We start from the raw sequence: 25,585 nt of genomic DNA on the forward strand, positions 1-25,585 counted from the left end.
TTTGGCAAATGTAACCAGGATCTCATCTGGCCCAGAACTTCTGTATTAGCTTCCTAGTGCTGCTGTAACAGAGTACCATACACTGAACAATAGAAATTTATTATCTCCCAGGTCCGCAGGTGAGAAGTCTGAAATCACAGAGTTGGCAGGACCATGCTCTCTGATGGCTCTAGGGGAGAATCCTTCCTTATTTGTCTAGCTTCTGGCTGTCCCTGGTATTCCTTGGCTTGTAGATGTATTTACAGCTCCAGTCACCTGGCCATCTTCTGTGTGTCTTCACATCATTTTCTCTTTGTGAGCATATGTCTCTGTGTCCATTTTCCCCCTTTTCTGAGGACACCAGTCATATTGGATTAAGATCCAGTCTGACAACCTCCTTTTAGCTTAATTACCTCGATAAAAACAAGTAAGATCACATCCTGAGGTGCTGTATGTTAGTGCTTCAGCATATCTTTTAGAGGAGACATGATTAAACCTACTAGCAAGGGCAGCATTCAGTCCTGCTCTATTGGCTTCCCTCTAGGCTCTGTTCTTGATTTCATAACTGCAACCTCAGTCATAACTACACACAAATGTCTGATGTCCTCGATACTTTTCTCATCTGAGTTGCACAATCTGTCCCTTCATCACCGATGGTCACCAGGTTAAAAGCCCAGTATGTTCACAGAGGGGTGAATAAGCATCAGGCCAGGCCTTACTGTAGTCTTATTTCCATTCCTGCTAAACCCCAGCATCCAAAAATCCACTCTCCCTTGGGGGAAGGATGGTGGGAAGGGATAGTTAGGGAGTTTGGGATGGACATGTACATACTGCTATATTTAAAATGGATAATCAGCAGGGATTGACTATATAATAACACAGGGAACTCTGCTCTATGTTATGTGGCAGGCTGGATGGGAGGGGAGTTTGGGGGAGAATGGATACATGTATACGTATGGCTGAGTCCCTTTGTTTTCCGCCTGAAACTATCACAACATTGCTAATGGGCTATACTCCAATATAAAATAAAAAGTTAAAAAAATGAAATAAAATCTACGTCCCCCTGGAATATTCGGCCACCTGCCAGACCCTGATCTTCCTACAAACACCCCTCAAGGCCACTATATTTCCTCTACTGTCCTTGTGATGCCCACCATCCTCACACATTGGCCCAGGCAAGATAAAACAGACCTCGGGTCCCACTCTCTCCTTTTTTTCCTTGCATTTTTGTTGCCACCATGACCAGAAAATTTCACCTCCTAAATCTAACCCACAGTTCCACACTCATCCATACACCAGATGCGATGTTTCAGATGCTTATAACCTGCAAGCCTCCCCAGCACACCCTAATTGTGTGTCTAGTTCTGCCTATTCATAACCTCCACTCAAGGGGTCTCTGAAACACCAGACTCAACATTGCACTATTTGGCTCCTTTAAAATGTTATTCTTTTTTTTTTAATTGGAGTATAATTACTTTATAATGTTATGTTAGGTTCTGCTGTACAACAACATGAATCAGTCATATATTTACATATATTCCCTCTCTCTTGAGTCTTCCTCTCAACCCCTCTAAAACTTTTTATTCTTGAAAATAGATCATGAAGAAGGGTTTCATAACTATAGACAGGCCTATTGCCTAACAGATGATTCTGACGAGCCAAATGATTGAACACCTGAGAACATCACGTCAAACTGCCCTTAGGCCAAAGCTGAAGGGAACAGACATGATTTCAAGAAGGTGATGGCAGTTGACAAGACATTGTTCACCTCTAACTCTCAGGAATTTCACCCTGTTCCTGCCTCCCCTCTGGGTCTCAGAGAAGCCACACCCAGGTCCAAGTCTATGGGGTCGCACAGAGTCGGACATGACTGAAGCGACTTAGCAGCAGCAGCAGCAGCAGCAGCAGACTGGTGACTCAGTCACCAGGGACTGCCCTCATCAAGACTTAATCACTTCATCACCTGCACCTGCCATCCACAGGTGAGCACCAATTAAGTGTACGTCCAGGGAGAGAAAAAGGGATTGCTGAGCACCTAGTCAGTTTCTAGCACGATCAATCAATTTGGCCACCAGATTATCTGTTATATTATTTCTCCCACGTGCTCAACACTCTCAACCTTTTTATGTGACAATCCCAAAGCCCATTCAATCACTGCCTCCATCAATGATAGAATTTCTGTTCCCAACCTAACCTCAGACCTGGAGGCTTTCCTCCAGGTTCAGGGACACAATGAAAGGGACCTATTCAAATTGCTGACAAAATAACTGCTCATCTAACTTTCTAAACACATTGATAATGTCTTTGGAGTAAGAGTATAGAATAAACTACTTCACATCACAAATGAGAAATTTAATGTAGAATTAACCTTCATAAAACAAAATTATTTTTTGAGGATCTTCTATTTAATGATGATGAAAAGTGATCCCAGGTGAAAGATCTGTTATGATAGAAGAAATGAGGCTTCAAAAGAGAGATGCATCTGTGGATTTAAAAAAAAAGCTCATTATCTGTGTAAAACATGAATAATATTCCATTATGAAGTCAGAATGACAGCATTACCATGTGCAGCCTCAATAACATAAATATATACTCAACTGAAAACTAATATTAATATTTTATTTTTAATAACATGTACATACTGAGATGGGACAAACTGGTTGATGTTCTAAGTCTCTCAATATTGTGGAGGAGGGAGGTAAGGTATTTGAAACTCTTTGTTCTGTTTTGTTAAATAAGTGTTTGTTAGCTTAATACTAGGAATCACAATATACAATTCCAAACTAGAAGAAATAAAACTTGGACTGTAAATAAGTAATCAGTCAAAATTTTAAAAAATGACCACCTAAAGAACAGTGAGGCAAAGAAATTTGCATAATAAAAGAATATAGTTAAAGTAAAATACATTAACATTAAGTGAATATATGAGAGATGTTCAAATTAGCTGTCACTATGCTATCCAGTCCCATCACTTCATGGGAAATAGATGGGGAAACAGTGGAAACAGTGTCAGACTTGATTTTTCTGGGCTCCAAAATCACGGCAGATGGTGACTGCAGCCATGAAATTAAAAGACGCTTACTCCTTGGAAGGAAAGTTATGACCAATCTAGATAGCATATTCAAAAGCAGAGACATTACTTTGCCAACAAAGGTTCGTCTAGTCAAAGCTATGGTTTTTCCTGTGGTCATGTATGGATGTGACAATTGGACTGTGAAGAAGGCTGAGTGCCGAAGAATTGATGCTTTTGAACTGTGGTGTTGGAGAAGACTCTTGAGAGTCCCTTGGACTGCAAGGACATCCAACCAGTCCATTCTGAAGGAGATCAGCCCTGGGATTTCTTTGGAAGGAATGATGCTAAAGCTGAAACTCCAATACTTTGGCCACCTCATGCTAGGAGTTGACTCATTGGAAAAGACTCTGATGCTGGGAGGGATTGGGGGCAAGAGGGGAAGGGGACGACAGAGAATGAGATGGCTGGATGGCATCACTTACTCGATGGACGTGAGTCTGAGTGAACTCTGGGAGTTGGTGATGGACAGGGAGGCCTGGCATGCTTCGACTCATGGGGTCGCAAAGAGTCGGACACAACTGAGCGACTGATCTGATCTGATGTGATGCTTCCCGGGTGGCTTGGATGGTAAAGAATCTGCCTGCAATGCAGGAGACCCAGGTTCAATCCCTGGATTGGGAAGTCCCCTTGGAAAAGGGAATGGCTATCCACTCCAGTAATCTTGCCTGGAGAATTCCATGGACAAAGGAGCCTGTTGGGCTATAGCCCATGGGATTGCAAAGAGTCAGACACAACTGAGCGAATCTCACTCACTCATCTGGGCTTTACAAATTAGCAGTCAGTGATCTTTATTGAGACCAAAATACCTTTTATGAGGAATTCAATTTTCATTCAGATCAGATCAGATCAGTCACTCAGTCGTGTCCGACTCTTTGAGACCCCATGAATCCCAGCACGCCAGGCCTCCCTGTCCATCACCAGCTCCCAGAGTTCACTCAGACTCACATCCATCGAGTAAGTGATGCCATCCAGCCATCTCATCCTCTGTCGTCCCCTTCTCCTCCTGCCCCCAATCCCTCCCAGCATCAGAGTCTTTTCCAATGAATCAACTCTTCGCATGAGGTGGCCAAAGTATTGGAGTTTCAGCTTTAGCATCATTCATTCCAAAGAAATCCCAGGGCTGATCTCCTTCAGAATGCACTGGTTGGATCTCCTTGCAGTCCAAGGGACTCTCAAGAGTCTTCTCCAACACCACAGTTCAAAAGCATCAATTCTTCGGCACTCAGCCTTCTTCACAGTCCAACTCTTAGATCCATACATGACCACAGGAAAAACCATAGCCTTGACTAGACGAACCTTTGTTGGCAAAGTAATGTCTCTGATATGCTATCTAGGTTGGTCATAACTTTCCTAGCACAACTAATTCCATGCCATCCTCAGTCACCACCAGTGGAAAGGAGCCAGACATTGAGCAGGGATGTCCTAGGTTTTGCTGGTGGGGTGCCAAGATCTTATATTGAAGGTCATGAGGGTCACGACCAAGGCCTAAAGCCAGCTGAGATGTCCATGGGAAACTGTAGTACATATGCTTTTATTCAGAAAATCACTAGGTCAGCAGCATTCTCTGGTGGGGGAGATGGGGGTTGGAAAAGGTGTATGATCATAATCACAAAAATATCTGCCCTTTTAAAAACATGTTCATATATCAAACATACATACATGTACAGATGCTGTGTCCTTTAACCTACAAAGCAGTCTGGAGAGGTGAATCTGCCCAGTTTACAGAGAAGGAGATCAAGGCCCAGAGATCCTTGTGTTGCCTTTGGTAATATTTGGTAAGTGGCTGGGAATGTGCCCCATGGAGCTGCAGTTCTGCCCAACACCCACACGATCTCCTTCCCAGTATCATCTAATCTGGGCTGAGCCAGGGTCCCTCTGTGTCAGAGAAATGAGGCCATAGAAAAATGAACTGCCTGAGTAACCCTCATGGAGACAGGGAAGAATCTCACCTTTTCCAAGCCCCAGAAACGGCAGCCTTTGGCTCCAGCAGATTACTGTGTACTGATCAAAAAATATAAACACAAGAACAGGACACGCCCTGCAATCCCATGTATGCAGTGGCTTTTTCAGAGATGAGAAAAATCATCCCCTGGGGCTTACCCCCTTATCCCAATCATCCATACATCCTGTTAGCTCTGCTTCCTAACATGACCCCGGTCATAGTCTACCCTCCAGCTTAACACTAGAGTCCTGGGTCAGTCCACTGTCAACACACTCCTGGATTATATGGCAGCTTCGCCACATCCCCTGTCTCAGTTCTTGACTCTACCGAGTACATTCCTCACACATTAGTAGTTGTTGTTGTTTAGTCACTTAGTCATGTCTGACTCTTATATGAACCCGTGGACTGTAGCCTGCCAGGCTCTTCTATCCATGGGACTTCCACGTCAAGAATACTTGAGTCGATTGCCATTTCCTTCTCCAGGGGATCTTTCCAACCCAGGGATGGAACCTGTGTCTCCTGCATTGGCAGGCGGATTCTTTACTGCTGAGCCACCAGGGAAGCCCCTCACACTAGTTAGAGGGGGATTTAAAGACAAATCAGATTGTGTCTTTGTCCTAGTGAAACCCTCCCACAACCTCCGTAAGCAATTAGGATAAAATCTACACTTTTCACTTTGCCTTCAAAACTCTGTGCATCAATCTCTGCCTCCTACTCTAGCCTCATTGGCCCAGCCCTTGCAGCCTCAAGATCTTGGCCCATGCTATTTTCTTTCACAGGAATACTATTCCCTATCTTTTGGACCCAGCTTCAGTGCCTACTAAGAAGTCTGCATGAAACCATTCTTTAGTGTCTGCTTTCCTTATTGCACTTTACAATTTATTGACCCATGTTTACAGACAAGGATGCTAAGGCCTGGGGAGAAGAGACTTGTCCAAGTCTGGTGATGAGAATAACTTGGAAGTGCTAGCAGAGCAATCTATACACAGTATCCAGGCTCTTAGCCACCAGCAACTAGACTGCTCTTTCCTCTGTACATCTTCCTCCAAGACCCCAGTTTTGAGCCTACTCTTCTTTATGCCCTTGGAGGCCCTGGACAGGTTTCTATTGTAGCAGCAGAGTAGTTTTACAGTACCTGTTTTCATGTGTGTTTCCAATGCTATACAGTGAGTTTTCCTCTTGCTCAAGAGCCCAGTCTTAGTCACCCATGTGTATTTACTCCCATGTGATGTGTCAAGGACACAGTGTGTGGTAATGTGGATGAAAGATGACTCATGACTCTTGCTCATCATACCAGCAAGAACACACCAGAGTCCTTTGAAGACAGATGTGAAGACTGAATGAGAGAACTGAATAATGGAGGAACCAACTCCAGGATATCCTTCCTCTGATGGGCTGTACATCATTCCTGCTGAGGAAAATGAAGTCTCATGCTTTTGTGGGGGCCCTGTTACAGCATTCTTGCCTTGAGAACCCCATGAACAGTATGAAAAGGCAAAAAGATAGGACACTGAAAGATGATCTCCCCAGGTTGGTAGATACCCAATATGCTGCAGGAGATCAGTGGAGAAATAACTCTAGAAAGAATGAAGAGACGGAGGCAAAGCAAAAACAACACCCAGTTGTGGATGTGACTGGTGATGAACATAAAGTCCAATGCTGTAAAGAGCAATATTGCATAGGAACCTGGAATGTTACATCCATGAATCAAGGCAAACTGGAAGTGGTCAAACAGGAGATGGCAAGAGTGAACATAGGCATTTTAAGAATCAGTGAACTGGCCTCCTGGCTGCGCAGTAAAGAGAGCAAATTCCCTGAGACTAATGGCCTATATCTTTGAGCCCTCTGCAAGACCCAGCACAAGACAAGGCAGTCTAAAGCAAATATTTGTTAAATGGAGTACATCATGAGAAACGCTGGGCTGGATGAAGCACAAGCTGGAATCAAGACTGCCAGGAGAAATATCAATAACCTCAGATATGCAGATGACATCACCCTTATGGCAGAAAGTGAAGAGGAACTAAAAAGCCTCTTGATGAAAGTGAAAGAGGAGAGTGAAAAAGTTGGATTAAAGCTCAACAGAGTGAAAAACATTCATGGCATCTGGTCCCATCACTTCATGGGAAATAGATGGGGAAACAGTGGAAACAGTGGCTGACTTTATTTTGGGGAGCTCCAAAATCACTGCAGATGGTGACTGCAGCCATGAAATTAAAAGACGCTTACTCCTTGGAAGGAAAGTTATGACCAACTAGATAGCATATTCAAAAGCAGAGACATTATTTTGCCAACAAAGGTCCGTCTAGTCAAGGCTATGGTTTCTCCAGTGGTCATGTATGGATGCGAGAGTTGGACTGTGAAGAAAGCTGAGCACCGAAGAATTGATGCTTTTGAACTGTGGTGTTGGAGAAGACTCTTGAGAGTCCCTTGGACTACAAGGAGATCCAACCAGTCCATTCTGAAGGAGATCAGCCCTGGGATTTCTTTGGAAGGAATGATGCTGAAGCTGAAACTCTAGTACTTTGGCCACCTCATGAGAAGAGTTGACTCATTGGAAAAGACTGATGCTGGGAGGGATTGGGGGCAGGAGGAAAAGGGGACGACAGAGGATGAGATGGCTGGATGGCATCACCGACTCAATGGACGTGAGTTTGGCTGAACTCCGGGAGATGGTGATGGACAGGGAGGCCTGGCGTGCTGCGATTCATGGGGTCGCAAAGAGTCGGACACGACTGAACTGAACTGAACTGATAATAGTTAATTTAATGACTGCAGTACCCTATTTATAGATGTTCAGGGTATTTTCAGTCCTTTGGTATTACAAATGGTGCCATGATGAATAGACATTTTATATGTATACATATATACATCCATAGAATTAGCTGTAAGAATCACATGTGTAACTTTGCCAAAATTTCCCTCCATAGGTGTACCATTTTGCACTTACCATTCATATATGAGTTTATGTTTCACCACAACCTCACTCAGAAGTGTATATTATTAAAAATTTTCAAGTTTTTGAAAATTTGATAGGTTAGAAATGTTATCTCACTGTGGTTTTGATTTATATTTCTCTTACGGTGAGTGACGTTGAGCATCTTTTCATATGTTTAAGGGTCATTTTTGTCTTTTTCTGTGAGTTGTCTGTTTATATGCTTGGTTTTTTTCTGTTGGGTTATTCACCTTTCCTCAATTTCTACAAGCTTATTAAATTAAAGAGGTTAGACCTTTGTGAATGAAAAAAAAAAGAATCAGTGAACTAAGATGGACTGGAATGCGTGAATTTAACTCAGATAACCATTATATCTACTACTGTGGGCAGGAGTCCCTTAGAAGATATGGAGTAGCCATCACAGTCAACAAAAGAGTCCAAAATGTAGCACTTGGATGCAATCTAAAAACAACAGAATGATCTCTGTTTCTAAGGCAAACAATTTAATATCACCAGTAATGCTGAAGAAGCTGAAGTTGAATGGTTCTATGAAGACCTAAAAGACCTTCTAAAACTAACACCCAAAAAATATGTCCTTTTCCTTATACAGGACTGGAATGCAAAAGTAGGAAGTCAAGAAATACCTGGAGTAACAGGCAAATTTGGCCTTGGAGTACAGAATGAAACAGGGCAAAGGTTAATAGAATTTTGCCAAGGGAATGCACTGGTCATAGCAAACACCCTCTTCCAACAACACAAGAGAAAACTCTACACATGGACATCACCAGATGGTCAACACTGAAATCAGATTGATTATATTCTTTGCAGCCAAAGATAGAGAAGCTCTATACAGTCAGCAAAAGCAAGACTAGGAGCTGACTGTGGCTCAGATCATGAACTCCTTATTGCCAAATGCAGACTTAAATTGAAGAAAGTAGGGAAAACCACTAGATCATTCAGGTATGACCTAAATCAAATCCGTTATGATTATACAGTGGAAGTGACAAGTAGATTCAAGATCTGATAGAGTGCCTGAAGAACTATGGACAGAAGTTCATGACATTGTACAGGTTGCAGGGATCAAGACCATGCCCAAGAAAAAGAAATGTAAAAAGGCAAAATGGTTGTCTGAGGAGGCCTTACAAATAGCTATGAAAAGAAGAGAAGTTAAAGGCAAAGAAGAAAAGGAAAGATATACCCATTTGAATGCAGAGTTCCAAAGAATAGCAAGGAGAGATAAGAAAGCCTTCCTCGGTGATCAGTGCACAGAAATAGAGGAAAACAATAGAATGGGAAAGACTAGAGATCTCTTCAAGAAAATTAGAGATACCAAGGGAACTTTTCATGCAAAGATGGGCAAAATAAAGGACAGAAATGGTATGGACCTAACAGAAGCAGAAGACATTAAGAAGAGGTGGCAAGAATACACAGAAAACTATACAAAAAAGATCTTCATGACCCAGATGGTGTGATCATGATGGTGTGATCACACACCTAGAGCCAGACATCCTGGAATGCGAAGTCAAGTGGGCCTTAGGAAGCATCACTAATAACAAAGCTAGTGGAGGTGATAGAATTCCAGTTGAGCGATTTCAAATCCTGAAAGATGATGCTGTGAAAGTGCTGCACTCAATATGCCAGCACATTTGGAAAACTCAGCAGTGGCCACAGGACTGGAAAAGGTCAGTTTTCATTCCAATCCCAAAGGAAGGCAATGCCAAAGAATGCTCAAACTACTGCACAATTGCACTCATCTCACATGCTAGTAAAGTAAGGCTTAAAATTCTCTAAGCCAGGCTTCAACAGTAAGTGAACCATGAAATTCCAAATGTTCAAGCTGGATTTAGAAAAGACAGATTAACCTGAGATCAAATTGCCAACGTCTGCTGGATCATCAAAAAAGCAAGAGAGTTTCAGAAAAATATCTATTTCTGCTTTATTGACTATGCCAAAGTTTTCGACTGTGTGGATCACCACAAACTGTGGAATATTCTGAAAGAGGTGGAAATACCAGACCACCTGACTTGCCTTCTGAGAAATCTGTATGCAGGTCAAGAAGCAATAGGTAGAACTGTATGTGGAACAACAGACTGTTCCAAATTGGGAAAGGAGAGTGTCAAGGCTGTATACTGTCACCCTGCTTATTTAACTTATATGCAGAGTACATCATGAGAAATTTTGGGCTGGAAGAAGCACAAGCTGGAATCAAGATTGCCGGGAGAAATATCAATAACCTCAGATAGGCAGATGACACCACCCTTATGGCAGAAAGTGAAGAGGAACTAAAAAGCCTCTTGATGAAAGTGAAAGAGGAGAGGGAAAAAGTTGGCTTAAAGCTCAACATTCAGAAAATGAAGATCATGGCATCTGGTCCCATCACTTCATGGGAAATAGATGGGGAAACAGTGGAAACAGTGTTAGACTTTATTTTCCTGGGCTCCAAAATCACTGTGGATGGTGATTGCAGCCATGAAATTAAAAGACTCTTACTCCTTGGAAGGAAAGTTATGGTCAACCTAGATAGCATATTCAAAAGCAGAGACATTACTTTTTCAACAAAGGTCTGTCTAGTCAAGGCTACAGTTTTTCCAGTGGTCGTGTATGGATGTGAAAATTCAACTGTGAAGAAAGCTGAGCGCCAAAGAATTGATGCTTTTGAACTGTGGTGTTGGAGAAGACTCTTGAGAGTCCTTTGGACTGCAAGGAGATCCAACCAGTCCATTCTACAGGAAATCAGTCCTGGGTGTTCATTGGAAGGACTGATGCTAAAGCTGAAACTCCAATACTTTGACCACCTCATGCAAAGAGTTGACTCATTGGAAAAGACCCTGATGCTGGGAGGGATTGGGGGCAGGAGGAGAAGGGGATAACAGAGGATGAGATGGCTGGATGGCATCACCAACTCGATAGACATGAATTTGAGTGAACTCCAGGAGTTGGTGATGGACAGGGAGGCCTGGCATGCTGCGATTCATGGGGTCGCAAAGAGTCAGACATGACTTAGCGACTAAACTGAACTGAACATAGTCAAAGGCTTTGGCATAGTCAATAAAGCAGAAACAGATGTTTTTCTGGAACTGTCTTGCTTTTTCAATAATCCAACGGATGTTGGCAATTTGATCTATGGTTCCTCTGCCTTTTCTAAATCCAGCTTGAACATCTGGACGTTTATGGTTCATGTACTGTTGAAGCCTGGCTTGGAGAATTTTGAGCATTACTTTACTAGCGTGTGAGATGAGTGCAACTGTGTGGTAGTTTGAGCATTCTTTGGCATTGCCTTTCTTTGGGATTGGAATGAAAATACAACCTAGTCCTCCTCAAGTAATAAGAGTGTAATAATAAGTGTGTAACAGGTCACAGGACTCCATGGCCGCCAGGCCCCCAGGCAGGTCACAATAAGAGGCTTCCCAGTGACCCTCTATTGACCCCCTCACCTGCTGACCATTGGTCACTCACCTGAACAGGAACTTAGGAGAAGCCTCTCTTCACCACGCATAGATTTTGCTCATTCTCCAGCAGATGGGTCAGTTCTGGTTTGGGAACAGGATACCCTGATCATGGAAAAACAGGACAGCAGTGTTCGAGTAAATGTACAAAACTGTTAGTCTCTCAGTTGTGTCCAACTCTTTGTGAGCCCGTGGACTGTAGCCTGCCAGGTTCCTCTGTCTATGGAATTCTCCAGGCCAGAATACTGGAATAGGTTGCCATTCCCTTCTCCAGTGGAAAGGTACAAATGGTCCTCTCTATTCAGTATGATATTCAAGGATGAGAGCTTGGAATGAGCTTGCTCCCACACATGTAAAGAAACTGCTGACCTGGAAACCAAGAGTACAAACACCATCCTTGGACCAAAATGCTGCAGAGGGTAGTGATAGCTATCTACCTAACACCCATTCCCCTTGATCTCCATCCCACAGGAGCCAATTCAAGGGGCCCCTTCGCTTTACACACAGCCATAGGACCCCAGGAAGGTGACACCTTTTTCTTGGGAGTTATTTTCTCATTAACCTAAGTCAGTGTTCCAACCTCCCTGGGTATCAGAACCAATTGGGGATGCCTGGTTTTGATCATTAACCAAATGGAACCAAATCTCTGGGGAAGAAGCCTGGATGTGAATGTTTAAAAGCTCTCCAAGTGATTCAGGTACCTAGGGAGAACTGTAAAGCACTGTATAAGTCAACTGATGCCTGACTGTCTGACTGCTTTCAGTTTTATTTGGAAAATGTTGAAAGTTTTGCTATTCGGAAGTTATGATTTGTGATGGTGTAAAGTGAGGCAAAGGGACTCCGTATAAACCAGAAGACATTTGCATCAACAGTCTCAGGGCAGAAATTAATCCTTATACTATGAATCTCACAAAAAGCATGTTGAGTGAAAGACCCTGGACACAAAGCAATGCACACTGTGTGATTCCACTTATGTAATGATCCAGAACAGGTCAGTCCAACATCTTGGTGTGGAGGTCAGCAATGCCAAGTCTGACCCTAAAGAGTAGTGTCTTTGGTGGGAAACCAACTGAGAGACAGTGGGGAAAACCTGCTTTGGGGTGAAAAATACTCCACAACTTGATCTAGGTGGAAGTCATATGAGTGAGTATACAGAAAAATATATTAATACAATTGAGTTAGACACTGGAGATGATACATTTTCTTGAATATAATTATACCTCAAGTAAATAAACATATTCAAGTAATAATTCATGCTAAAAACTGTTACAGTTGTCTTTGGGTAGCAGCTTCCTGGAGGGGAGGAAATTGGGTTCAGAGTGAGCAAAAGGTACTATGAGAATTAAGTTAGTGGGGTAGAGAGCATCTTTTCAGGGACAGGGCCTGAGAAGTGTTGTGAATGCTCCGGGAGAATTAGTTGTGTCCACTATTAACAACTGCTTTTGTTAAAAAATTGACCCATATTTTGTTTATGTCAATTGACTTCTTCAGAAGGGGAATCTTGTATCACGTGTAAATGGCAAAACTAGTCTTTTTCATGAATAGGTAGCATCAAAATATAACAATGAAAACAAAATAATGTTATGAGTTCCATAACTTTTGTGTCCTGCCAGGAATTTTGAGTCGGGGGTTACTCCTTGTGTTAAAAGGAAAATTAGCCACAGTTAGAGGAGGCATCAAAGACTTCGCACTCAGAGATATTGTATAACATCTCTTATATGTGGAATCTAAAAAGAAATGATACAAATGAACTTACTTACAAAACAGAAGGAGACTCACAGTCTTAGAAAATGAACTTATGGTTGCCGTGGGGAAGGGATAGTTAGGGAGTTTGGGAAAGTCATGTACCTACTGCTATATTCAAAATGGATAACCAACAAGGACCTATTGTATAGCACATGGAACTCTACTCAATGTTATGTGCAGGCGTGGCTTGCCTGACTTGTGGACTCTTTGGAAATAGCCCCTTATCTCCAGCCCCTGCTTACTGAGTTATGGGGACACCTAACCCAACAAAGCTTGACCATTCAGTTTTGTTCCATTGAGAATCTGGAATAAGGGCCTCAGAGTGAGGCCGGCCTGGGCTAGGTATTGGAGTGAGGATGGGCTTGGTTTAGTCCTTTGTGGTGCCTGGCTAGACAAAAGGAGACCAGGAAAGAGGAGGTAGAACAGAAATGCAGCAGGAGTTATGGGTAGGAGGGAGGGAGGGTGGACTTCAGAGGCCTTGTCTACCAGTCAGGACTGAAGTGAGAGGGTAAAATGGGGAAAGAGGCTGTGGGTTCCAAACACAGGAGGGAGGTGGGCCTTACCCAGTGAGACCAGGAGTCCACAAGTCTCCAGCATCACCTCCCAAAACAGGGTCCTCTGTGCCAGATCCAATTGCCCCCACTCCTCCCAAGTGAAGGTCATGGCCAAATACTTGAAGAGCATCAGTATCTGGAAAGTCAAACACAGACAGCCACATTGACTTTGAAACTTTGGGATGAGATTAGAACCTATTTCTCGGTCACTGCTAAAGTTGCAGAGAGACTCAAGGCTTTAAACACCAAGCACACTAGTGAGCCAAGCTCTGCGCTGTGTTCAACGTGGAGGCAGAAGCTGCCTTTGGACGTAATGCAGATGCGTCAGAGAGAAAAGCCGTCCATGGGGGGAAGATGTTGGAGAACGACACAAGTTTCAGGCAAGTCCATAGGACTATAGGGGCAGACAGCAAATGCTCTGGCATGTCAGAGCATGGGAAAATAAGATAAAAATTCCAGCAGTAACGGTGGCAGCAGCTGAGCCTCACTGGTCCTCACTGTGTGTCAGCACCATGCTGACGGCTTCACGTGCTGTGTTAAAGTATCTAAGGTCCCAGGTCTGGACCCAGATTCCTAGGTTTTAAGTCCAGCCTCTAGAAACAAAAGTTTGCCGATACATGATCTTGGGGAAAGAACTTCATTTCTTTGAGCCTCAACTTACCCATAAATATAGTAATAGTTCCCACTTCACAAGGCTGTTGTGAGAATTAAAGAAAAAATATTGCAAATGTAAACACTGGAGTGAATGGCTTATGTAAGGACTCAATATGTGTGTTTGTGTGTGTGTTGAAGAGTATGGAAGTTTCTTTCTTCTTTTTTTTGTAATTAGTAATAATTATACTTCTTAGAACCATATCAGACTTACAGAAAAAGTCAGCAGATAATAGAAAATTCCCATATTTACCACCTCCCTCCCCAGTTTCCCCTATTATTGACATCTTACATTAGTTGGAACATTTGTTACAATTAATGAACCAATGTTGATATATTATTACTAACTAAAGTCCATAGTTCATTCTATCTTAGTATTTATCTAATGTCATTTTTCTGTTCTAGAACCCCATCCAAGACACCACACTGCATTAGTATCTCAGGCTCCTCTTGGTTGTGACAATTTCTCAGAAACTATGCTTGTTTTAGATGATCTTGAGAGTTTTGAGGAGTATTGGTCAGGTATGTTTTACGATGCCTCTCTACTGGAACTTAATTGTTTTTCTCATGATTGTGGGATTATTCTCATGGCCTTATGGATGGAGGGCGAAGATCGCAGAAGGATGCAAACTATCAACATGATTTATGACTGCCTGTTGAACTTGACTGATTACTTGGCTGAAGCAGTGTTTGTCAGGGTTCTCCACTGTAGTTACTGTTTTCCCTACTGTCCATACTGTACTCTCTAGGGAAGTTATATTCCCTCTCCTTTAGTGTGGAATATCTACCAAGATTTTTGAAATTCTTCAGCACTCAAGATTTGTCTTTTATTCCCCATTTATTAACTTATTCAATAATCTATTTATATAAATATATTAATATACCTTTGTACTTTGAGGTATAATTGTATGTATATTGTTGTTCATTGTTGTTTAGTTGCTAAATCATGTCCAACTCTTAGGAACCCCATGGATTGCAGCATGACAGGCTTCTCTGTCCTTCACTATCTCCTGGAGTTTGCTCAAACTTATGTCCATTAAGGCAGTGATGCCATCCAACCATCTCATACTCTGTCACCCCCTGCTCCTCCTGCTCTCAATCTTTCCCAGCATTGGGGTCTTTTCCAATGAATGGGCTCTTCAGATCAGGTGGCCAAAGTACTGGAGCTTCAGCATCAGTCCTTCCAATGAATATTCAGGGTTGATTTCCTTTAGAATTGACTAGTTTGATCTCCTTGCAGTCCAAGGGACTCTTAACAGTTTTCTCCAACACTGCAGTTTGAAAGCATCAATTCTTTGGCACTCAGCCTTCTTTACAGTCCAATTCTCAAATCCATGTATGACTACTGGAAAAACAATAGCTTTGACTATATGGGCCTTTGTCAGCAAGGTGATGCCTCTGCTTTTTATATACACTGTCTAGGTTTGTCATAGCTTTTCTTCCAAGGAGCAAGTGTCTTTAATTTAATGGCTGCAGTCACTGTCCACAGTGATTTTGGAGCCCAAGAAAATAAAGTCTGTCACTGTTTCCACTTTTCCCCCATCTATTTGCCATGAAGTGGTGGGACCAGATGCCATAATTTTAGGCTTTTGAATGTTGAGTTTTAAGCCAGATTTTTCACTCTCCTCTTTCACCCTCATCAAGAGGCTCTTTAGTTCCTCTTTGCTTTCTACCATTAGAGTGGTATCATATGCATATGTGAGGTTGTTGATATTTCTCCTGACAGTCTTGATTTTAGCCTGTGATTCATCCAGCCCAGCATTCCACATGATGTATTCTGCATATAAGTTAATAAGCATAGTGACAATATGCAGCCTTGACATACTCCCTTCCCAATTTAAAACCGGACTGAACCAGTCCATTGTTCCATGTCCGGTTCTAACTTTTGCTTCTTGACCTGCATACAGGTTTCTCAGGAGGCAGGTCAGGTGGTCTGGTAGTCCCATCTCTTTAAGAATTTTCTATAGTTTATTGTGATCTACACTGTCACAACAAACTGAATAAAGCAGAATTAAATGCTTTTCTGGAATTCTCTTGCTTTTTCTAAGATCCAACAGATGTTGGCAATTCGATCTCTGGTTCGTCTGCCTTTGCTAAATCCAGATTGTACATCTGGAAGTTCTTGGTTCATGTACTTCTGAAGCTTAGCTTGAAGGATTTTGAGCATTATCTTGCCAGCATGTGAGATAAGCACAAGTGTACAGTAGTCTGAACATTCTTTGGTATTTCCCTTCTTTGGGATTGGAATGAAAACTGACCTCTTCCAGTCCTAGGGCCACTGCTGAGTTTTCCAAGTTTGCTGACATATTGAGTGCAGCACTTTAACAGCATTATCTTTTATGATTTGAAATAGCTCAGCTGGAATTCCATCACCTCCACTAGCTTTGTTATTAGTGATGCTTCCTAAGGCCCACTTGACTTCACACTCCAGGATGTCTGGTTCTAGATGAGTGACCACACCATTGTGGTTATCCAGGTCATTAAGAAAGGCAAAGGAGAAAGAGAAAGATATACCCAACTGAATGCAGAGTTCCTGAGAACAGCAAGGAGAGATAAGAAAGCCTTCTTAAGTGAAAAATGCAAAGAAATAGAGGAAAATTTGATAAAATTATATATATATATATATATATATATATAATTGCTCAGATTGTTCCCTCTCTAGCTAATGGGAGCTCTTTCAGTTGGTTTCCTGTGTCTCTTTGATATGCTCCCATAATTATGGAGGTTTTTGGAGTACTTCCTTACTTTCTGGCACTACTAGGAGCTCCATGCATCTTGCCCCAGTCCTAGATTCAGCCATTTCTCCAAGAAGCCTTGATTCATTTTATTAGAGAATTGTATTAGAATCAAGATCTGGCTACTAGGTGTTCTAATTGTTACTGGGATGTCATTGCTTAGGCGCTCTCAGCTAACAAAACAACGAAATATGTGTACATACTAATCTGTATCTGTATACACCATCTATATCTATATTAAATTAAACACGAGTTCTTACTGATGTCTCCACTGTAATCCACTACCACACAGATCATGGATCATCCTAATCTCCTTCCTTTGTTCATCTGTAAATTCCTGCTTAAACAGTGACACTCCTGGCTCCTACCATTCAGCACCCATTTACTTAATAGCTCAATTCCAGTACATATATATATAGCAGTATTGGAAATGTTAACCTGTACTCCTGTGGGAACAACTCTATCATCTGAAGTGCGTATTTGCAGTTCATTTTGTCTTTACTCTTATAATCTCACTCATATCCACACTTACTTAGGTCAGCACCTTTCCCCCATTTCCTCCCATGAGGTTGTGTCATAATTCATAACATGGATTCTCTGATTGCACTCTGTATTATTTTCTGAGATCCCTCAATCTGCTAAATTGTTATTTTAGTTTGCACACATTAAGGTTTACTCTTTGTGCTGTACAGTTCTACAGGTTTTGACAAATATATGACAGTATAACAGAGAATAGATTCATAGCTATAAAAATCCCCTGTGCTTTATATATTCATCCCTCCCACCTTCCCCTCAACTCCCAGCAATCACTGACCTTACTGTATCTATAGTTCTGTCTTTTACCAAATGTCACAGAATTAGAATCATAAAGTTGTCTTTTCAGAACAGCTTCTTCCACTTAGCAACCTGCATATAGGAAAATATTACATGGGCTTCCCTGGAGACCCAGGTTCAATCCCTGGGTCCAGAAGATTATCTGGAGAAAGAAATGGCAAACCAATCCAGTATTCCTTCCTGGAAAATCCATGGATGGAGGAACCTGGTGGGCTGCAGTCCATGGGGTCACAATTTTACAAAAAGAACAGAATTTAATGAGTCCCCATGTACGCATCACTCAGTTTCAACATTTATCCTAATTTTGGCTACCCTTGTTTCATCTGTCATCTCCATTTTCACCCTGGTTGGAGCAGTTTAAGGAAAATTGTATGCATCTCTATAAGTAAGAACATTTAAAAATACAACCACAATACCATTATTATACCTAAAAAATAAAAAAGATTCCTAATAAATACTCAGTCCATACTTAAAATTGCCTGATTATATCAAGGATGGGAATATATGGTCAATTTGTTCAGTTCATCATCCAAACAAGTCCAAAAATTACATTTAATCATTATGCCTCTTAAATCTCTCTCAGGGAAAGAACACAAATCTTGTCATCATAAGAGACAATAGATGTTATTTAGAGTAAAAGTGTAGCAAAACAAGCTGAATTTTGTTTTGTTTTGTCCTGGTGTTGCATTATTAGTGCATCATATTCACTCAACACTACAATCTGTGCAGAAAATATGCAAATAGCTTGGCTTACAGAAGCCATGCTCAAAGTGTGGTCCTGAGCCAAAAGCATCAGCATAACACAGGAACTTGTTTGAAATGTAATTTCTTGGTTCCCACCCCAGGCCTATTGAAGCAGAAACTTTGGTGATGGAGCTCAGCAATCTCTGTGTTAGCAAGCTCTCCAGGTGGTTCTTTAAAAAATAGTAATAATAAGCTTCAGGTGTACAGCATTATAATCCAATATCTGTACAAACTGCAAAGTGATCACCACCACAAGTCCAGTTGCCATTAATGACCATACAGCTGACTCTCTTTAATCATTTTGCCCATTTCACATCCCCATTCCCCTGTGCTAACTACTAATCTTATTTCTGCATTTGACTTTTATTTTGTTCATTTGCTTGTTTTTAGAGTCCACATACAAGTGAAATCATACAGTGATATGATAAAGGGTTAACATCCAAAATATGTAAAGAATTCATACATGTCAACAACAGGAAAACAAACAACCCAATTAAAACATGGGCAGAGGATCTGAATATTCTTCTAAAAAGGACAAACAGATGGCCGACAGGCACATGAAAAGATGTACATCACTAATTATAAGGAAAACGTAAATTAAAAGCACAAGACATCATCTTACACTGTCGCTGCTGCTGCTGCTAAGTCGCTTCAGTCGTGTCCGACTCTGTGCAACCCCATAGACGGCAGCCCACCAGGCTCCCCCGTCCCTGGGATTCTCTAGGCAAGAACACTGAAGTGGGTTTCCATTTCCTTTTCCAATGCATGAAAGTGAAAAGTGAAAGTGAAGTCACTCAGTCATGTCCGACTCTTAGCGACCCCATGGACTGTAGCCTACCAGGCTCCTCCGTCCATGGGATTTTCCAGGCAAGAGTACTGGAGTAGGGTGCCATTGCCTTCTCCACTTACACTGTTAGAATGGCTATTATTGAAAAGACAAGAAATAACAAATGTTAAAAGAGGATGTGGAGAAAGGGAAATCCTTGTACACTGCTAGTGAGCCACTATGTAGCCACTATGGAAAACAGAAAAGGTTGTGGCCATGAGCTGTGAGCTATGCTGGGATTTGTGACCTCCAGAGGAGAGGATTTTGACCCCAGGCCAGAGACAAGGCTTGATCCTTGTGTAGCAAACTTTGTGTAGCAAAGTTTTATTAAAGTATAAAAGAGATAGAGAAAGCTTCTGATACAGACATCAGAAGGGGGCAGAAAAGATATCCCTTTGCTAGTTTTTAGCAAGACATTATATACCTGTTAGCAAGTTGCTAATCACATAAAAGAAATGCCTCAAGACTGAGAGAGTTGCACCACGCCCCTCTCCCACAACATGCATTTTGAGATAGAATGGCACAAGCAGAGTCATCTCCAGCCATAAAACAACTGACGTGAATCTTGCGTGAATCTTGAAGAAAGACAGATTTCCAAGCAAATACATAGTTTCATTAACATAACTTAAGAAAACATTTTGCTGAGCCATTATCAGCTCAAGGTTTACGAAAAAGGTTAGTCTTAGGCAGAACCGATCTGAAGAAAGGCAGATTCCAAAGCAAATACATAATTTCATTAACATAGCTTAAGAAAAAGATTTCTGTAAGAAAAACACATTGGTTTGTTGAGCCAGTAGCCCCTCAAGGTTAAGCTCAGGCAGAATCACATGTTGTCATGACAACACAGAATTAAAAGAAGCCTCCTTTAATTTTGTAGAGAGAAGAAAAAAAAAAAAAATCAGCCACTTGCAGTTTATTTCCTCATGCCGCTTGGGGACCTTTGGCCTTCCTACCTGACTGTTAATCCTCTCAATAGTATGTGGATTCCCCTTAAAAACAAAGGTACCATATAACCCAGCTGTTCCACTTTTGGGTATTTATGTGAAAAAAACAAAAACACTAATTTGAAAAGATAAATGCACCCATATATTCATGGCAGCATTATGGACAATAGCCAAGCCATGAAAACAACCTAAGTGTTCATCAATGGGTGAATGGATAAAGAATATAATGGAATACTACTCAGCCATAAAAAGAATCTGATCCTGTCATTTGCAACAACATGAATGGTATTATTATGCTAAGTGAAAAAAAACAGACAAATACCTCCATGTCTGCTGTGCCTTGATAACTCATTTAAAAAAAAAAAAAAAACCAAATTCCATTGTATGTATGTACTGCAGTTTTGTTTGTTCATTTTGCATGTGTGCATTATTATTGTTGTTATTTTAGTTCAGTCACATACAGAATGGCATCTTATTTGCTTTTGGCTTGGGGAAATTATGACTAAAGCCACAATAAACATTCACATGCAAGTTTTTGTGTGGACTTAAGTTTTCAACTCAGTACAGTAAATACATAGCGTGACTGCTGGGTTGTATGGCAAGACTATTGCAACATTTTAAGAAATTGCAAACTGTCTTGAAAAGTGGCTGCATCAGTCTGCTTGGGCTACCATATCAAAATACCGCAGACTGAGTGGCTTAAAGAACAAAAATTTATTTTCTCACAGCCCTGGGGGCTAGAAATTCAAGATCAGGATGTCAGAAAATTCAGTTTCTGTAAGCACTCTCTTCCTGGCTTCAGATGGCCACCTTCTTACCCTGTGCTCACATGGCCTTCCTCTGTGTGAGCACAGAAGGAGGGAGAGAGAGAGATGTGGTGTCACTTCCTCATCTAATGTGGACACCAGTCCTATGGGAATAGTGCTCTACTCTTCTATCTTCACTTAACTTTAATTATTTAGCTCCTTAAAGGCCCTATCTCCAAATACAGTCACATTGGGAGTTGGGGCTTCAACATATGAGTTGGGGAACCCATAAAATTGGCTATACCATTTTGCATTCCCAGTAGCAATGAATGAGAGTCCCTGTTGCTCTATGTACTTGCCAAACTTTGGTATTATCAGGTTTAAACCATGTATTCAGTCTAAAAGATGTGTGTGGGTACCTTATTAATATTTAGTTTGCAATTCCCTACTGACATATGATGCGCATCTTTTTATATGCTTGTTTGCTCTATCTATACCTTCTTTGTTCAGATCTTTGGCCCATTTTTCAACTGTGTTGTTTTCTTATAGTTGAGTTTAAATGTTCCTTACCTCACATAGTTTGAACCTCTGTTGCTAGTAAAATCCAGAGTAAGGATTATTTATATCTTCTTAGAGATTTGCCTCCATTATCATTATGTAATACCCCTCTAAAGAAAATTCCCTTGTTCTGAAGTCTGATTTAATACAGCAACTCCTGCTTTCTTTTGATTAGTGATAGCATGGTATATCTTTATCCCTTAACTTTTTATCTATCAGGGTCTTTATATTTACAGTGTGTTTTTTATAGATAGTATACAACTGGATCTTGTTTTTTTTAATCCAATCTTCAGTTTCTGAGTCTATAGTTGGTGTATTTAGGACATTCACATTTAATTATTGATATAGCTTGATTAAAAACATGTTTATAACTGTTTTGTTTGTTGTACTTTCTTTTTTATTTCCTCTTTCTTCTTTGATTTTAATTGAGCATTTTATATCATTCTATTTTCTCTCCTCTCTTAACATGTTGATGATATTTCTTTAAAAAAATTTTAGTGATTTCCTCAGAGTTTACAATATATATTTCCTTCTAATCTAAATCCATTCTTAAATTACACTATATTAGTTCATGGGTAGTGCAGGTACCTTGTAACAGAGTATTCTCAAATCCTCTATCTAATCCCTTATGACACTTCTAACATTTTCCCACTTACCTATGTGTTATAAATACCCAATACATTTTAAAAATTATTTTGAACAAAGTTATTAATGTGTTTTTTCTTTCTTAGACATTTCACTCCAGTCATTTCTTATATGCACAGTTTCCAGTGTAATTCTTATCCTATTCTTTTTTTTTTTTTCAGTTCTAACAGAATTTTAGTAATTTTTTGACTGAAAAATTTCACAAAGAACTAGAATTTATAAACAACTGCAGGAACAAGACATAATGAATTACAATAAACAGAAGTGAAATAATAATAGGTGCATTTGAAAAGAGGCAAAGAAATCTCTGGGAAAGAAAATATCATTACTCAGTCAGTCAGTTCAATTCAGTCACTCAGTCATGTCCGACTCTTTGCGACCCCATGAATCGCAGCACGCCAGGCCTCCCTGTCCATCACCAACTCCCGGAGTTCACTCAGACTCACGTCCATCGAGTCAGTGATGCCATCCAGCCATCTCATCCTCTGTCGTCCCCTTCTCCCCCTGCCCCCAATCCCTCCCAGCATCAGAGTCTTTTCCAATGAGTCAACTCTTCGTATGAGGTGGCCAAAATACTGGAGTTTCAGCTTTAGCATTATTCCTTCCAAAGAAATCCCAGGGCTGATCTCCTTCAGAATGGACTGGTTGGATCTCCTTGCAGTCCAAGGGACTCTCAAGAGTCTTCTCCAACACCACAGTTCAAAGCATCAATTCTTTGGCGCTCAGCCTTCTTCACAGTCCAACTCTCACATCCATACATGACCACTGGAAAAACCATAGCCTTGACTAGACGGACCTTTGTTGACAAAGTAATGTCTCTGCTTTTGAATATGCTATCTAGGTTGGTCATAACTTTTCTTCAAAGGAGTAAGCTTCTTTTAATTTCATGGCTGCAGTCACAATCTGCAGTGATTTGGGAGCCCCCAAAAATCAAGTCTGACACTGTTTCCACTGTTTCCCCATCTATTTCTCATGAAGTTACTGAGATGCAATAAACTGAATAAGTAGAAAAATGCCTAAGTTGGAAATAAGTAGATGAGTAAATTGGAAGATAGTAGAGGATGATTCCCCAAATGTAGGACAGATGAAGTTAAAATAAGAAAGGAACATTACAGAGACACAAAAAATCAGATTGAAAATATGTGACATGTGACTGTTGGGAGTGCTAGAAAAAGAGAATGGAAGTTGTTAGTTGACGTTTGAAAAATGATTCCCATGAATTATTTAGAATTGAAGGAAGACACAAATCTTCTATTTGAAAGTGAATGCCCAGTGTTGACCAGGAAAGATAGAAAGGTTGAGGGATGGATAGTTGGATGGATGGTTGAGTAGAAATAAGGAGATACATACATACATATGTAGATAAGCACAGAAACACAAAAAATGTATTGAGACTATAATGTTGAAGCTGCAGAATATATAAGAAGTAAATATTAAAAGAAATTCGATGAAGAAGACAATACCTGATTTATTTTTTAAATGCTTAGGAGCTGACATCTTCTTCAATAAGTGAAATCACCACACAATGAAAAAAGAATTCAAAATGCTCAAGGAAATTAACTGGAAAAAATATTCTTTTTCAAAGTGATGTCAATTGATTTAAGAGTAGAGGCAAGTAAATACTCAACCTCAAAGCTTAGCCCCAAAACTACCTGAATTTAAAAACTACTAACAAAAACACCAAAAACAGAGAGTGAACTCAATGTAAAGAAACAATACAGAAACCAATGTGGTAAGTGTAATGCACTGTTGAGTAGAATAATTAATAATAAGGAATTTTTTAAGTTTCAAAAGAAAGTATTAAAATTCCAGATAATAGTTACAAGGATAAAAGGGCAGTGTTCACTTGTTATTGAAATATGCTAACATCCTTTTGAAACTGTAATAGAGAAACAGAACTATTTTAGATATTAGAAATATTGGCTATTCGTATAATACATATAAGCATAATCAACTTAAAACATTGTGTCTAGTTTTCTAAAGATAAAACAAAGAAAAAATGGTACAAAAAGCACACATACCCACCTACACAAAGACATAGACACTCACATATACCATGTGATAGAAATAAATTCAATTAAAAAGCAATCATCGTTAAGTCAAACACATTAACTCAATCATGAAGCGATGGTGCCTAACAGGTTTGAAGAAAAAGAAAGCCATTTGGTATTTTCAAATCAACCAAAAATGAAGACATGAGAAACAAACAAGACAGGGTGAAATTAAAATAATGGCAGGAGATATTTAGGTAAGTTGTAATCACTCCTTGCACACAAACACACTCAGAAATTAGCTGGTATAACAATGCTAGATAAAAGAATTAAAAGCAAAAGCATTAATAAAAATAAGTAGTCTGTCTCCTGGTATTGAGAGATCCAAACCAATGTAATAATAGGGGAGGAAAATAAACCACTCTCTCCTCTTAAAATGTTTGCTCAAATGACACCTTCTCCAAGAAACTTAAAATTCATTCCTCTGTTTATATTGAAAACTACCCTCAGCTCAAACACTTCAAACCCTCCTTTCCTGCTTTATTTTTCAGCACTGTCATTTCTGAGATTTTTCCTTATGTTTATAGTTTGTTTTTTAGTTTATGAATAAAGATAAATTGCTAAAATTTTTAATGAAAAATCCTATTCTTTTTAAAATGGATTTTCTACAGTTCGAATGTGACATGCCTAGGTGTAGATTGTTTAGTATTTATCTTGCTACAGGGTTTCTGAGCTTCCTGGATCTGTGGTTTAGTGTACATCATTAATTTTGGAAAATTCTCAGCCCTTTATTTGAAGTATTTCTTCTGCTCCTCTCTCTTCTCCTTCTGGTATTTCCACTAGGTGTCATTTACATCTTTGATAATTGTTTCATAGCTCTTGGATGTTTCATTCTGCATTTTCATTCTTTACTCTTTTTGCAGTTCCATTTGGGAAATTTCTATTAACATATCTTCAAGCTCATTGATTCTTTCTTCAGCTATGCCCAGCCTACTGATGAGCCCATGAAAGGTATTGTTATCTGTTACGATGTTTTTTATTTGGGGCATTTCCTTTTGATTTTCAGCATTTCCATCTCTCTGATTATATTACCCATCTGTTTTTATATGTTGTCTGTGCTACTTTTATCAATCCTCCACAGTTCTGGGATAAACATCCAGCATCTTTTCCATATTACAACCTTAGCAAGTTATCCTGTGTCCTTACTCTGCTTAGCAGAGGCAATACTGAAGCCAGGTC

At 40.4% G+C, this 25,585-nt stretch overlaps 1 protein-coding gene across 3 annotated transcripts in view; it reads right to left on the minus strand.

Moving 5' to 3' along the window:
• Positions 1-2,316: 2,316 nt before the first annotated feature.
• LOC101903086 (zinc finger protein 549-like) overlaps positions 2,317-25,585 on the minus strand; it is a 34,208-nt gene continuing 10,939 nt past the window's right edge. For all 3 annotated transcript variants that reach the window (XM_024978738.2, XM_059877493.1, XM_059877494.1), the window contains 3 exons: positions 13,682-13,808; positions 11,383-11,477; positions 2,317-2,461 (listed from right to left, as the gene is read on the minus strand). In XM_024978738.2, the coding sequence (XP_024834506.2) occupies positions 11,395-11,477; positions 13,682-13,808 (210 nt within the window). In that variant the 3' untranslated portion in view covers positions 2,317-2,461; positions 11,383-11,394. The remainder of the gene's footprint in view (positions 2,462-11,382; positions 11,478-13,681; positions 13,809-25,585) is intronic.

This window comes from Bos taurus, chromosome 18 (assembly GCF_002263795.3).
Source record: "Bos taurus isolate L1 Dominette 01449 registration number 42190680 breed Hereford chromosome 18, ARS-UCD2.0, whole genome shotgun sequence".
In the NCBI taxonomy this organism is placed as follows: Eukaryota; Metazoa; Chordata; class Mammalia; order Artiodactyla; family Bovidae; genus Bos; species Bos taurus.